Below are 12,900 nucleotides of genomic sequence, written 5' to 3'. Positions count from 1 at the left end.
TGTGTTGGGAACTGGCTCTCTCTGAAGAGTCATCCCAAACTTTTTGCCTTCCTCCTCCTCTTTTTCTGACCTTGTTTTTGTTGGCCTTAGGACTCTGAGCACTTTCCCACTGCTGAACAGTGCTAAAGTGTATGTGCTTCTCCCCTAAACATGGTGAAATTAGTGTATACTCAATTAGCATATTTAGTTTACTTGTAAGTCCCTTGTATAGTGGTATACTATATACCCAGGGTCTGTAACCTAGATGCTAGTAATAGGCCTGCAGCACTTATTGTGCCAACAATATAAGTAGCTTTTTAAACCTGTCGCAGGCCTGCCATTGCAGGGCTTGTTTACTGCCACTTTGACATTTAAAACTACTTGTCAAGCCTTAAACTCTCGTTTTATGGCACAAAGGTCCCCCCTAAGGTAGGCCTTAGGCAGCCCTATGTGTAGAGTGATGTGTAAGTAAAAAGTAGGACAGGTACTTCTAAGTTGTACATGTCCTGGTAGTTACAAACAGCCACATTTGTTTTTCACTATTGTGAGGCTTACTCAACTCATAGGCTGGCATTGGGTATTCCTTAATACCCTATTAGGCTGTTAATCCTGATTGGAAGGAGTAGCTGCCTTATGTTTCACATCTTTGGAATGGTAATGATAAATCCTCTTTAAGGGTTAAATAGGCTTTAACATTTCTATTTTTAGAAATGTCACTTTTAGATAGTGGGCATTTCTCTGCTCTTATAGCTCTTTGTGCCCTGCAGCCAGTCTCCAATACACGTCTGGTGTAGGTGACAGCTACAACGTGTGCATTCCCTCTAGAAAGCCACAAACACAGGAAGGCTGGGTGTGGCAGGGAACTCATCTGCATTCTGATAGCTCTTCCTGGGCAGGAAGAGGTAGGAGGAACTGACACATCTGAACAGGGGGTGCTTGTAGCCACACAAAGGGCTGATTACCCTCTACTGATAGTCTGGAGCCAGGGTTGGGAAGAAAGAACCTCTATGCACTTCAAAGACCCTTCTTTGAAGTCACACCCACTTCAAAGGCACTTTTGGGTATAAGTAGTGGGCCTCTAACCCTACCAAGACAGTACACTACTAAATCTGTTAAGAACTCTGGCAGGAGTAAGGACTGCTGTGCTACAAGGATTGTCACTCTGTTTGACTGACTGATCTGAAGGAACTGCTTCACTGCTTTGCTGAGCTGAACATGCTGATCTCTGCTCTGCTGAGGACAAGGACTGGACCCATCTCACTTGAACCCAGAGTGACTCTAAGGGCTTGCAGCCTTGCCTCCTGTTTTTGAAGTCTCAGGGCAATCAAAGGCTTCCTACAACTCTGCTGTTGCTGCTGTACTCTGCCATCTGTGAGTCCCACTTTTGCCTGAGGTGCCAATCTAGTCTCAGGGTCACAAAAGTGGGTTTCTGCAGCTTTTTCTACATCAACGCTGACGCATCAGTGACTTTGCGCCGACTGGAGTCAACGCATCACACTTCGACGACGATGCAGCAGCTGCTCGTTGACAGCTGTTCTACAGCCAGTGCAGCTTTACGCCAATGGACAACACAGCATAACATAATGCAGCACCTGGACCATAAAGGGACTCTGTCCCAAAGCCTTCATCAATAGCGCGGATCGGCACTGACGCTTCACATACACCCATAGGATGGACGACTCCTCGCCTCGAGTCATCGACGCTGACGCCTGCTCCATCTAAGGTACTCTATCAGCAGGACCAGTCTGAGGCCTGTAGTGGGCTTACCCTCCATCGCTAGCGTGACATCAAGTAACCTTTTAGGTGTATTGACTTCTAAGCACTATTTTTGGTTTATTCTTTAAAAATTCAAATCTCAACTTCTACTGATTGGATGTTTGTTGTATTGGTCTTGATTTATTCTCTATTTTTCTATACGTGTGCGGAGTCCTTTTGTGGTGTTTTTATTGTGTTATTGTGTGCGTATGTTGTACACTACTTTACAGATTGTCTCTCAAGTTAAGCCTGCCTGCTCTGTGCCAAGCTACCAGAGGGTGCCAGAAGAACAAGTAATGGATGGAATGCTGAACAATTTTCACCCCCATTACAGAGATCTGGGCCTAAATCATTGTTTTTGCTACCCATGCTATTCCAGTTTGGACCCAGCCATATGCAAATAAGTCTTGACCATGTTCCGCATTGGAACAGTCCAGCCTGAACTACCAAGCCAGGTCCTCCCTGGACTGGAAACAAGCATCCTAGGACCGATTTCAGGATATCACTCTTCATCAGCCTGGCTAGCTTGACTCTAGTGGCATGGGGAGCAACAAAGCCATGTCTGGGCATACCCTTCGCACTTTGGGCGACAAATGCAAAAAGAACAAGTGAAGGACGGAATGCTTACCAATGTCAAACATTCACCCCAGTACAGAGCTCTGGGCCTAAATCCATTGTTTTTTTGCAATCCAGGCCATTCTAGTTTGGACCCAGCCATATGCAAATCAGTCTTGTCCCTGTTCCCCATGGGTACAGTCCAGCCCGAACTGCCAAGCCAGGTCCTCCCTGCTCTGGAAACACGCATCCTAGGACCAGTTTCAGGGTATCACCCTTCATCAGCCAGGCTAGCTTGACTCCAGTGGCATGGGGAGAGCAAGGGACTTGCGTCTGGGCATCCATTGTTTGTGTTTGTTCGCTTTAGACGTCCTAAGTGCGCCGGGTATGCCCAGACGTGTGTCACAGGCTCACTGTGCCACTGGATTCAAGCTAGCCTGGCTGATGAAGGGTGATACCCTGAAACCGGGCCCTGGATGCTTGTTTCCTGTCCAGGGAGGACCTGGCCAGGCAGTTCAGGCTGGACTGTTTCCATGGGGAACAGGTTCAAGACTGATTTGCATATGGCTCGGTCCAAACTGGTCTGGCATGGTGAGCAAAAGAATTGATGGATTAAACCCAGATCTGTGACTGGGGGTGAATGTTTGAGTGGTTCCACATTCCGTCTATCATTTGTGTTTATAAGTTACCAGAGGGTGAGCACAGGTCAGTTTAAGGTGTTTATCTGACTTACTCTGACAAGGGTTGTGGTCCCAACTTGGACAGGATACATACCTCTGCCAACTAGAGACCCAATTTTTAACACTGATGAAGAGGCTGTGTAGGTTTGTATGTATCTGAGGAATTCTATGGCTGAGCTATGTATGCCATTAGCAGTGTAAGCCTTGAAGAACAAGCATGTGAGGTGATGTTGGGACACGTCTATCGTAGAATGGTTGTGTACAAGTAAGTTTCAGAGTGTTTGAAGGGAGGAAATTTGTGAGTGTGTTGAAAATTGGTGATAGGATGAGCAGCAGGAGATGGTACGCACAAGATATCTTATCCTGAGTTGTTGGTAGAGGTGGTGCGCTCTTCCAGGTCAGAGTATGGTCAAAAAGGTGTCACCTGAGAGTTGTGTTTTGCTACATATACATTTTCGCATAAGCATGTTCTTGTAGTGTATAAGCAGAAAGGTGGACTTTCTAATAGTATGTTCTGATTAGTTCAAGAGAATGTGTAGCTCTGAATCTTTCTTCAGTCCAAAATCTACTTTCTGAGCACCTTAAATGTTGCACTGTTTCGAACCACTTAGTTGCAATGTTGAATGGCCCTTTTCCGAGAACTTAGTTTTTTCTCCTCCAAGTGACTCTGCATTTAATATCTCTCTTTGGAAGAGTGCCCATCAAGATTTCTTTAGGGATTAAAGATAATATGCCAGTTGTGGCTTGATCAATTTCATTTCTTTTGGCAAAAGGGAAGAACTAAAATATATTAACTTTGAGCCGTCGTGTTTTCTGTATTTATCTGTTTTTTTCAACCTGTTAAAATTAATGCAAATATGTCACTTTAATGATGTTTACTTTGGGGGTTATTTCAGCAAACTACTACATTTACATTCCTAGGCAGTCAGAGGAAAATTAAAAAAATATAATTTTCCCCAACATCTTAAGGGTCAGGAAATTGACAATATGTTGCTTTAAAATTTCTACAACTAGAAAGAGACGCAGAACACTTGTAAATGCTCCTTCCCTCCATGGGATATCAATACATAAGCATGTTGTTACACAGCACACACACTTTCACATACCCAGATATAGATAAACACACAAACAATCCCACATCTTCATACTAAAAAGCAGCTTCACAAATATATATATTTTTTTCTTTAGTCAAAAAACTTAGAGTCTGCAATTGGTGCTCCAAAAACATGCATTGCCGTTCTATTTATTTAGAAATAGTGATTGACTACAGTTGTAGTGAACTCATTTATTTCAATCTTGATGACCGAACAAACTGGAAAAATGCTAGCATATTGTGTAATACAGTAAAAACAATGCTGCCTCAGCACATTTAGAACAAGTGAGAGAAAAGCTCTGTACACACATAGGTCAGTATGAAATCCTTACCTAATAAGGAGTTGTGGCAATACTGTGGTTATTACAAGAAGGAATTTTTACCCCTTGCAGGAAAAAAAAGACATGCTATCAACTTGACCCAAGCAAAATTATAAAAAGAAAGCTGGTATGAAAACTCATTGTGCAATCCACCATACTGGGCAGGGCCCAACAAATTTCAAACCCATTTAAAAACACATAAGACTACCGATGGTAATATCACACATCCTAAAGCTGGTATTCTTTATGGCTGCATAAAATAACATTTAATATAATATTTTCCCCTGGGGTAAAACCTACGTTAAGTAATATTTTAGGGTACATCCTTAGCATTAAAACACAAAAAGTGGAAAAAACTATAAAATACAAATATGTAATTGGAATGATATGCAGAAATTGGAAATGTATTTTTAATTAGAAGATGCATATCAGTTTACGGCACCTGATATTACCCCTGCACAAGAAACAGAAATGCAGAAGTGCTAGTTTTGTGAATGTAAAGCACAGTCAATGTGTGTTATTTGTTTTCTCACTTGACAAAATAGATCACAGTTCTTTGCTTAAGGCCACAGCCTCCCCACCAAATGCCCAAGATTACATTGGGCTATGCGGTATGCAAAATTCTTTGGAAACAACTACATATAATGAATAATTTAAACCACTCCATTTGTGTAGGCTACACCAGCCAATGTACATCTATAGCTGTATCAGTTGAAACCTGTTTGTGTCCGCAAATCAAAGAAACCAAATTGAGTTGAACACCTACTTATATAGGATCTAAACAAGTACAAAAATACATATCCATAATGCACCACTCAACCTGCTGTATTGCATTGCTTCATTTCCTGGTATTTAGCAGCTTTTTTGTCCACACATGATATGCAGGCTCACTACAAACTATGTTGAGAGAAATAGAACATTTGTTTAAAAAAGGGACACCAGAGCAGAGAAACACTAAGCCAGAAAGCTTGAAGGTCGTACACCAGAACCACAATTCAGCCTTGGTATTGCAGAGACTTTGCAGCTGGTGTGATAGTAGGAAGGGGCTCTATTTACTTTAAGTAGAGGGAGAGGGAGGAGACAACAGTCATAGGAGATTGAACATCACTTATCATCAGACATCAATGGTTCAATTATGTTATTGGGAAGTGGATAATATGTAGCCAAAATAACCTATTATTGAAGTCGTTCAGCTGTTCTGTACTAAGAAAGGGTTTACAATAGTGTGTTGGTTTCTCCCAGGTTAATGTTTGTAAGACAATTACATACTTAGAACAGTGTCAGTGTTGAAATAAAACACCAATGGCTCTCACTCACAGCAGTCAAACGTATTATATAAGTTGTATAAAGTATATTTGTAGTGATTTCCAAAGGGTGTAAGCCACATCTTAAAAGCAGTGTCTTTCTATTGAATTATGAGGGTGGAAATATTTATAATCTGATAATATGGCGTTTAAAATATTCTTCATTTCATAAAATAAATACACCTAGATCAGAATGGTAATGTGGTGCTGTGTTCCACTTCATTTAGCAACTTATTCTCAGCATTATACTTGCTGTACAATGCATATTCCGGGAAATGAACTGCAGTCACAACAGCAAATTTAAAAGTACACTTTCCTGGTCAAACAGGTAACAACTGATCAAGATGAACAAATTTGCGATCACCAAAATATGCATTTATCACACTAGGTGCTGTTATAACTTGCTTAACAGAGCCATTCAGAAAGTCTTTCGTTTTGGTAAATGAAACGTTTATTCCTCTTCTTCTTCCTCCTCCTCTTCTTCCTCTTCCTCCTCCTCTTCTTTGCCCATTACCTCCACAATGAGCTCTGCAGTGCAAGTTGTTTCCCCAAGGCTGTTAACAGCCTTGCAGGTGTATTTGGCATCATCGTCCCCACAAACCTCTGAAATAGTCAGAGCACAATTCCCGTCCTCGTCATAGTCAATCTGGAAGTGGCGGGACTCTTTAATTGGCTGCTCATCTTTGTACCAGATAACCTCTGGGTCAGGGTAACCTGCAACAACACACAACAGATGTCAGTGATAGGCACACTTATGCTGCAATGAAATCCCAGGAAACTGGCCTGATTTTGTGTGGGTTATTCAAAACAATAAACAAAAGCCGGCAAGGCAAGAACAGTTTCCCGCAATCCAAACGATGTCCTTCAAAGTGCTTTAAGCCTTGTTCACATTGGTTGCAATTTTTGCTTAATTCATCATAAAAACAAAGTGCCAAAATTCCTTCCTAGTACATCACACAGACAATGTAAAGAGACTAATGGAACTGTTTTCACATACATTAAAAGATACACTTATCTGCAAATAATTTGCAATAAATACAAAATTTGTCAACCACTAATGTATTACTTATTTCGTAAAATAGAATTCTATGAGACATGGTTCTCTTCATATAAAGCACGTTCTTAATATTCTATTTATTACATGGAAACTTGTGCTGTATCTTTATTGGGAGAATATATGGGCAACAGTACTTTTTTACATTTCTCCCCTATCCACTGCAGCATGAAATGTTTTAGACATTACACCCTGCTTCAGCATTTATATGCACTGTATGCATATTTGAAGGTTTTCTATATGAATTGTCCACTAAGGTGTGACTGTCAACAAAACATCTTGGTAATACTAAAAGAGACATCAATAACATTCATAGTGGTTACTTCTGGCAAGTGGATGGGATGGAGATGTCAAGTGAAAATATATATCTTATACAATCCTAAATTCCACGTAGTATGTTACTATATTACCTTTTTAAACAAGGCTTTGTGATTTGCTTGAAGGCCTCTTTGAAAATGGAATCACAGTTCCATTTTATTGTGATAGTAATGCACAGGTCACATTACGAGTGTATTATTGATGTCTATGAGATGTAAATTGATATACATGTAATATTTGTAGATTTAAAAAAAGTAACACACTATTTGTGGCCCAGAATGTGTTTAGAGGAGTAAAAGCACATCATTTGGAGTGCTGGAACCTGTTTTTCCGTTGCCAGCATTTATTTATAGTTTGTGTGGATCTGGTAGGATACCAGTACCACATAGCATTCACTGGGCTAAGGAGCACTGACGAATCTGAATTGGATAGTTTAGCTTGATGATACACAAAAAATCAAATTCCATTTGCATGAAAACTAAAAGTTTGAAGGAGGTACATACCTAAGGTGCTAAGTGTTACAGTTTTTTAAAGAGAGAACTACGTTTATCAGGGACTGTGGAACATCACATATTAACAAACAATAGAGCATCAAGACAGATAAAGTGAATTTCAAAGCAATACACTGTGTCGCTGCTCCCTCGTCTCACATGGAGGCACAGGTGAAGGGGCAAAACACTCACTCACAGTGAAGTTTGCCAATGGCTGAAGTGGGCTGGCCCAATACCCCCAGGTGATTGCTATGGTGTGTTGAAGAAAAATGTGAATGACCCAACAGCACACCTATGGATGAAGAGGGCTGGTTGAAAGCCCCAATAAATAAGCATGTCATATAGATAATGTAAGTAGAATCAAAAGGTCTTGGTTAACTCCTGACTTAAAAACAATATACAGGTTGTATTGATTAGAGGTAAAATTCAAAGCTCAGTCAGCAGACGTTCTTACATAAAAATAAAACAATTTGCAGAAAGAACTGTACACAAGTGCAATTTAATCAGGACAACCTGAGTTCTCTGCATCTACCCTTCTACGTGAAAGGTTTGAGGAACTTTATGTTGTCCTCATGTCAGATCAACCCTTTACTTTCATTGTGCCTGAGTGGAACCCCTCTCCATAATATAATTCTTTATGAATACGATAGTTGAAAACATTGTGTATTTTATCACAAATCAACAGCACGCCTAGAATTATGAAACTTCTGAAGAGCCAACCCTGCTAACACAAACCTACAATGAATGAAAAAATGCAGAGATTATAAAGATATCTCAATGTTCTAATTCAATCAGTGGCGGCTGGCAGCTTTAGGAGAGAGGGGGGCGGGAAGCACACAACACTCATTCTTTCACACACACATGCACGAACGCACATACATCAACAACACTCATAACATTCAAACATGCACACACGCACCAAACATTCATTTTAAAAGATCATACACACCCACACATGCACGCACGCACATCCATTAACAACACTCATAACACTGAAACGTGCACGCACGCACCAAACATTAATTTCAAAAGATCTCACACACACACACTTACCTTCAGCCTCAGAGGTCCCAGGAGAGTTGGGATAGCTGCCTTCCCTCATTGGCTGACCCTAGGTGAGCCAAGGAGGGAAGGCAGCAGTCCCAGCCTCGTCACAGAGTGGGATGGGGTCAGTGAGACTGCTGACTCCACCCCACTCTGAGACGAAGTGTCACTGATTAATACTCTCCCTGGGCGCTTCAGGGCTTAAACCTGAAGTGTCCAGGTCAAAGTCAATGGGTGACACTTTCCTCGTCACCCAGGGGACGGCCTAGAGACACCTTTGCTGAGCCGAGGAGGTCACGCCCATAGGAGTTGTGACCTCCTCAGCCCAGCAAAGTTCAGCTCATGCAGCCAGGAGTATGCGCAAATCGCGCATGTCTGCTCCTGGCTGCCTGACCTGAACATGAAGAGTGTCTGTCAGGCTGACCTTTGTTCAGACTGACAGACACTCTTCTTGAGGTGCAAAAGGTTGGGGGGCATGGCCCCTCCACCCTAAAAGACGGGCTGCACCTGAATTCAATGTCTAAAGACAATGATTTGTCACTCCGAAGTAATTATATCTGGATTTAAGGGCATCTTCTAGAGCCTTCTTTCAATCATTTGATTTTCAAAGAGGAAGTGGAGAATCAAACAGTCTCCTGGAGGTATTTTGTCTTGCTAGTTTCACTATAGTGCATGGACAAGCTTATGCTATTGTACCGCATTAGATACTATGAAAATCATCTCTTCAGGGGAAATGTAATAGTACTGTGTAAGTGATAAAAAGGCACATACTGATTCAAGAACTACAAATAAAATGAGTTCTTGCACTAGTAGTGTCAAAATGTTCATGGATCCCTCAAACCAGATGAGTGTTGATGGAACAAGTCATCACAACATGTACTGCTACCAATGAGATTTTTGAAATAGGTAAGGAACTCTCTTATCCGGCTAACTACAATCCTGCTCTGCCACTGTGTCTCAAACTTTTATCAACTGCTTTTTTAAAGAAATTTGTGCCATAAAAGCTACTTCTTCTCCTTATTCCATACCTGCTTCTGATGAGATGGCCAAATCAAACTTTTCCATGAACTTTTCTTCTCCCTTGCTAGAGATTGAGGCCCCCTCATGAAAAGGCTGGTGGTCTTGAGACCGCCAGCCGTTCTGTGATGGTCGGACCACCGCACTCCAGGAGGTCGGACCGCCACATTACAACACTGGCGCTCAGCCCACCAGGGGACCACCGGCACCGCTGGGAAGAAGGTTCCCAACACGCTGACGGAGGCAGACTCGTGGCACCGCCGTGATGAACACGACTCCTGTTTCCACCAGTCTTCCCATGGGCCATGGTCCATGGCATGGGCAGCGCAGGGCTCCCCCTGCCCCCCCACCCTCGGAAAGCTGTTGTGCTAGTCTACTTGCCTCGGCTCCCTTCAGGGAGCCTAGGCCAATACTGTAGCGCTGTTCCCACTGGTTGGAACATCGTAATATGATGTTACAGCTGGTCAGCCCGGTGGGAACATCGTAATACGACAGGGTGGCATTGGGTGTTGGGTGCCGGTACGACAGCTGGTTCCTGGACCGGGATGTTGGTGGCTACTGACTGATAGTGTACACTACCAATTACAGAAGGCAGGATAGTGATGGGCGGTGTTGCGCCATGATAGCAGACATGGGCTAAAACTGCCAGGGTAAGACATTTTTACCCAGCATTCTGAGAAGAGATGGACAAATAAGTTTTTTTTAGCAGAACAGGTAACCATCCACCTGTCAAGGACGAGTTAAATCTATTTTTAGCACCCCTCTCTGCCCAGGCTTCACTTTAATCTGAACATGCTTTTACTGCCCACCAAGGTGGGTTTTCATCCATGTTCCCATTTGAACAAATAGCTTCTAGCACCAAGATATGAATAATGAGTTATCACCCACTAACAGATTTGAAAATTTGTCAATTCGCTAATGGAAAGTAAACATCATAATAAACAAATATGGTTGTTAAAGATAAAGACCCTTCAGCTGGTGCACTGGTCTGCTCATTCCATAATAAGAGATACAAAGTAAGGCAAACACTAACTGAGCAGAGAAAAATAATAATCATGTTGATTAATAGTAAATTAGATTCCTGCACTTATTAATGGCAGAATTAAAATAATTCTCAACGCACATTTACCAGACCATCTCTCTTGAAAGATGCAACTATTGATTCACAAGGAAATAGAAAAACCATACACAAACGTGCACACAGTAACCTTTATTCCTTTAAGGCACTTGAAAACAAGTGACCTCTGTGAACCAATATGGCTATAGCATAAAAATGAAACACCCTTATACAATTAACTCACAACACAACAATGGAAAATAAGCATGGCTCTGGCTAGCCATGCCTATGAAGGTGGAATAAAGGTCACAACAAACGATTGCATTATGTTCTATTCCAAGAAAAATGTCAAGTCGTTGGGTGAATATTTCTTGGGCTTGTCAAAAACCGAAGGCATTCAGCATATCAAATGCTGTTGAGAAAATTCAAATTAGCCAATGTTAGTCCATCAAGGTCTTGTATTAGGGGCTTGGGAGACAGCGGACTGGAGAGAGGCCTGTCCCCCTGGGGTATTGGGGAAAGTGGTGCAGTCTAACAGACTGTGCATCATTTGGGCTACATCCATTAGAGGATGTAGCAAAAGGTTATTTAGGTGCATATTTTTGGTAGTTGACATGGTGGCAGCCCAGTAGGGAGACAGGCATCAGTTTTTTTGCTTATTCTAATGCATAGTTGGGAGGCCTATTTATCTTTAACATGGCCGAAAAGAAGGTCTGCCAAGCGCTCCACCTGCTCAAAGAGGCAGAGTGCTTTGATTTACTTGTTGGTAGAGGCACAGCTACTGTGCCAGCCTGCCCAGTGAGGAGTGCATTAGGTGGGGTAGCTGCTGCTGTAATGGGTTGCTCCCTGCCTCGTGGAAGGAATGGAGTCCAGGTAGGCAAGTGGAGCTGCTCACAGGTGAGAGGAGGGGCCACAGGGCATGAGCAGCACCAAGAGAACAGCCCTGTCCGCTCAAGATGCTCACACACTGGGATCTATGGCAGAGCCATGTGCTATGAGGGACAGGCTGAGGGGTGGGCTGAAATATCAGGCAAGCGGCAGAAGCCCCAAAGGGGAGGAACAGAGTTCTTGGGCCGGGAAGGCCTGGAACAGCAGGGACTACAAAGAGGGAAGGGACAGCAGGAATGGAGGCGAAGAGCATAGACTGGAGGATTACAAGAGGTTAGGAGGTAAACTCCAACAGGTTAGCAAGAGCAGAGTGGCACATACTTGAGGAGGAGCTGGCAGGAGGAGAGGGGCTTGTATGTAATGAAAAGCTGGCAGGCCCATCTTGTAATGATAATATGGGCCAGGCTGTGGCTGCATTCAATGGAGGGGGAGTGGCTGGGGCCAGGTCACAGGTCTCACTAGAGAAGTGGGATTGGATTGAGAGGGCACTGACAGGTCTGCAGGTGCTGTGGCCAGCAGTGTCGCCATGGAGGGAGGAGACCCATTGGGGTCAGAGGGTAGCAGAGAATCTAGCAGGCTGCTTTGCCACAAGACACTACCCACATGGAGTACATGGGTCCGGCAATCACATAAAGTGCTACAAAGCTGGAATGGAGTGAGATGAGGGACAGAAGGGGGGGGAGAGTGGCGCAAGCCTAGGAACCCCAACTCTCACTGGCACGTGGGATAGATGGGGGAAATGGCAGCGGGCACCCCATATGAATGCAGAGCCAGATGGAAGGGAGAATGCAGGCCTCTTAGGGTGATGAAGATCTAAGTGGAAAGGCCCAGAGCGTACACGGCAAGGGTCTTGTTTAAGGTACAGATTGCAGGGGTGCTGAGGGCATGCACACCTGACCTATCCTCTTTTGCAGGTCCCAGGACAACAGCAGGCAGCTGAGTCAGGAGAGTACAGTGCGGGGAAGTGAAGACATGGTGTGGAGCGGTCAGCCGGACTGCATCTTGGGACCTAGTCTTAGCTGACAAACGAAGGGTGAGGGCTTGTCAGGGCGGACCTAGCGCAACTTCGGGAGGAAGGAGACACTGGTCATGTCAGCCTGCAACACAGATGTAGCTAGGTTTGTGGAGTACGGCCCCACTGGGGCAGGTAGTTGGTCACTCCATGGTGGGGTCCAAGGAGCCACATGATGGAGCGGTGACAAAAAGCAATGAATGGGTGGATGAATTGGTAGATTGCATGGAATTGGACTATGAAGAGGAGAGTCTTGAAGAGGGGGAGATTGTGCACAGTGAGGTGCCAGATGACATGGAGCAGATATGGTGGCAAGAAGGTGAGGGGCGGGCC

General features: G+C 43.5%; 1 protein-coding gene across 6 annotated transcripts in view; it reads right to left on the bottom strand.

Moving 5' to 3' along the window:
- Positions 1-4,179: 4,179 nt before the first annotated feature.
- MYLK (myosin light chain kinase) overlaps positions 4,180-12,900 on the bottom strand; it is a 1,681,938-nt gene continuing 1,673,217 nt past the window's right edge. For all 6 annotated transcript variants that reach the window (XM_069224656.1, XM_069224654.1, XM_069224658.1 and 3 more), the window contains one exon: positions 4,180-6,400. In XM_069224656.1, the coding sequence (XP_069080757.1) occupies positions 6,138-6,400 (263 nt within the window). In that variant the 3' untranslated portion in view covers positions 4,180-6,137. The remainder of the gene's footprint in view (positions 6,401-12,900) is intronic.

Source organism: Pleurodeles waltl, chromosome 3_1, assembly GCF_031143425.1.
Source record: "Pleurodeles waltl isolate 20211129_DDA chromosome 3_1, aPleWal1.hap1.20221129, whole genome shotgun sequence".
Lineage (NCBI taxonomy): Eukaryota > Metazoa > Chordata > Amphibia > Caudata > Salamandridae > Pleurodeles > Pleurodeles waltl.
Note: the sequence above shows the minus strand (reverse complement) of the source record. Positions and strands in the feature narration are given on the sequence as shown.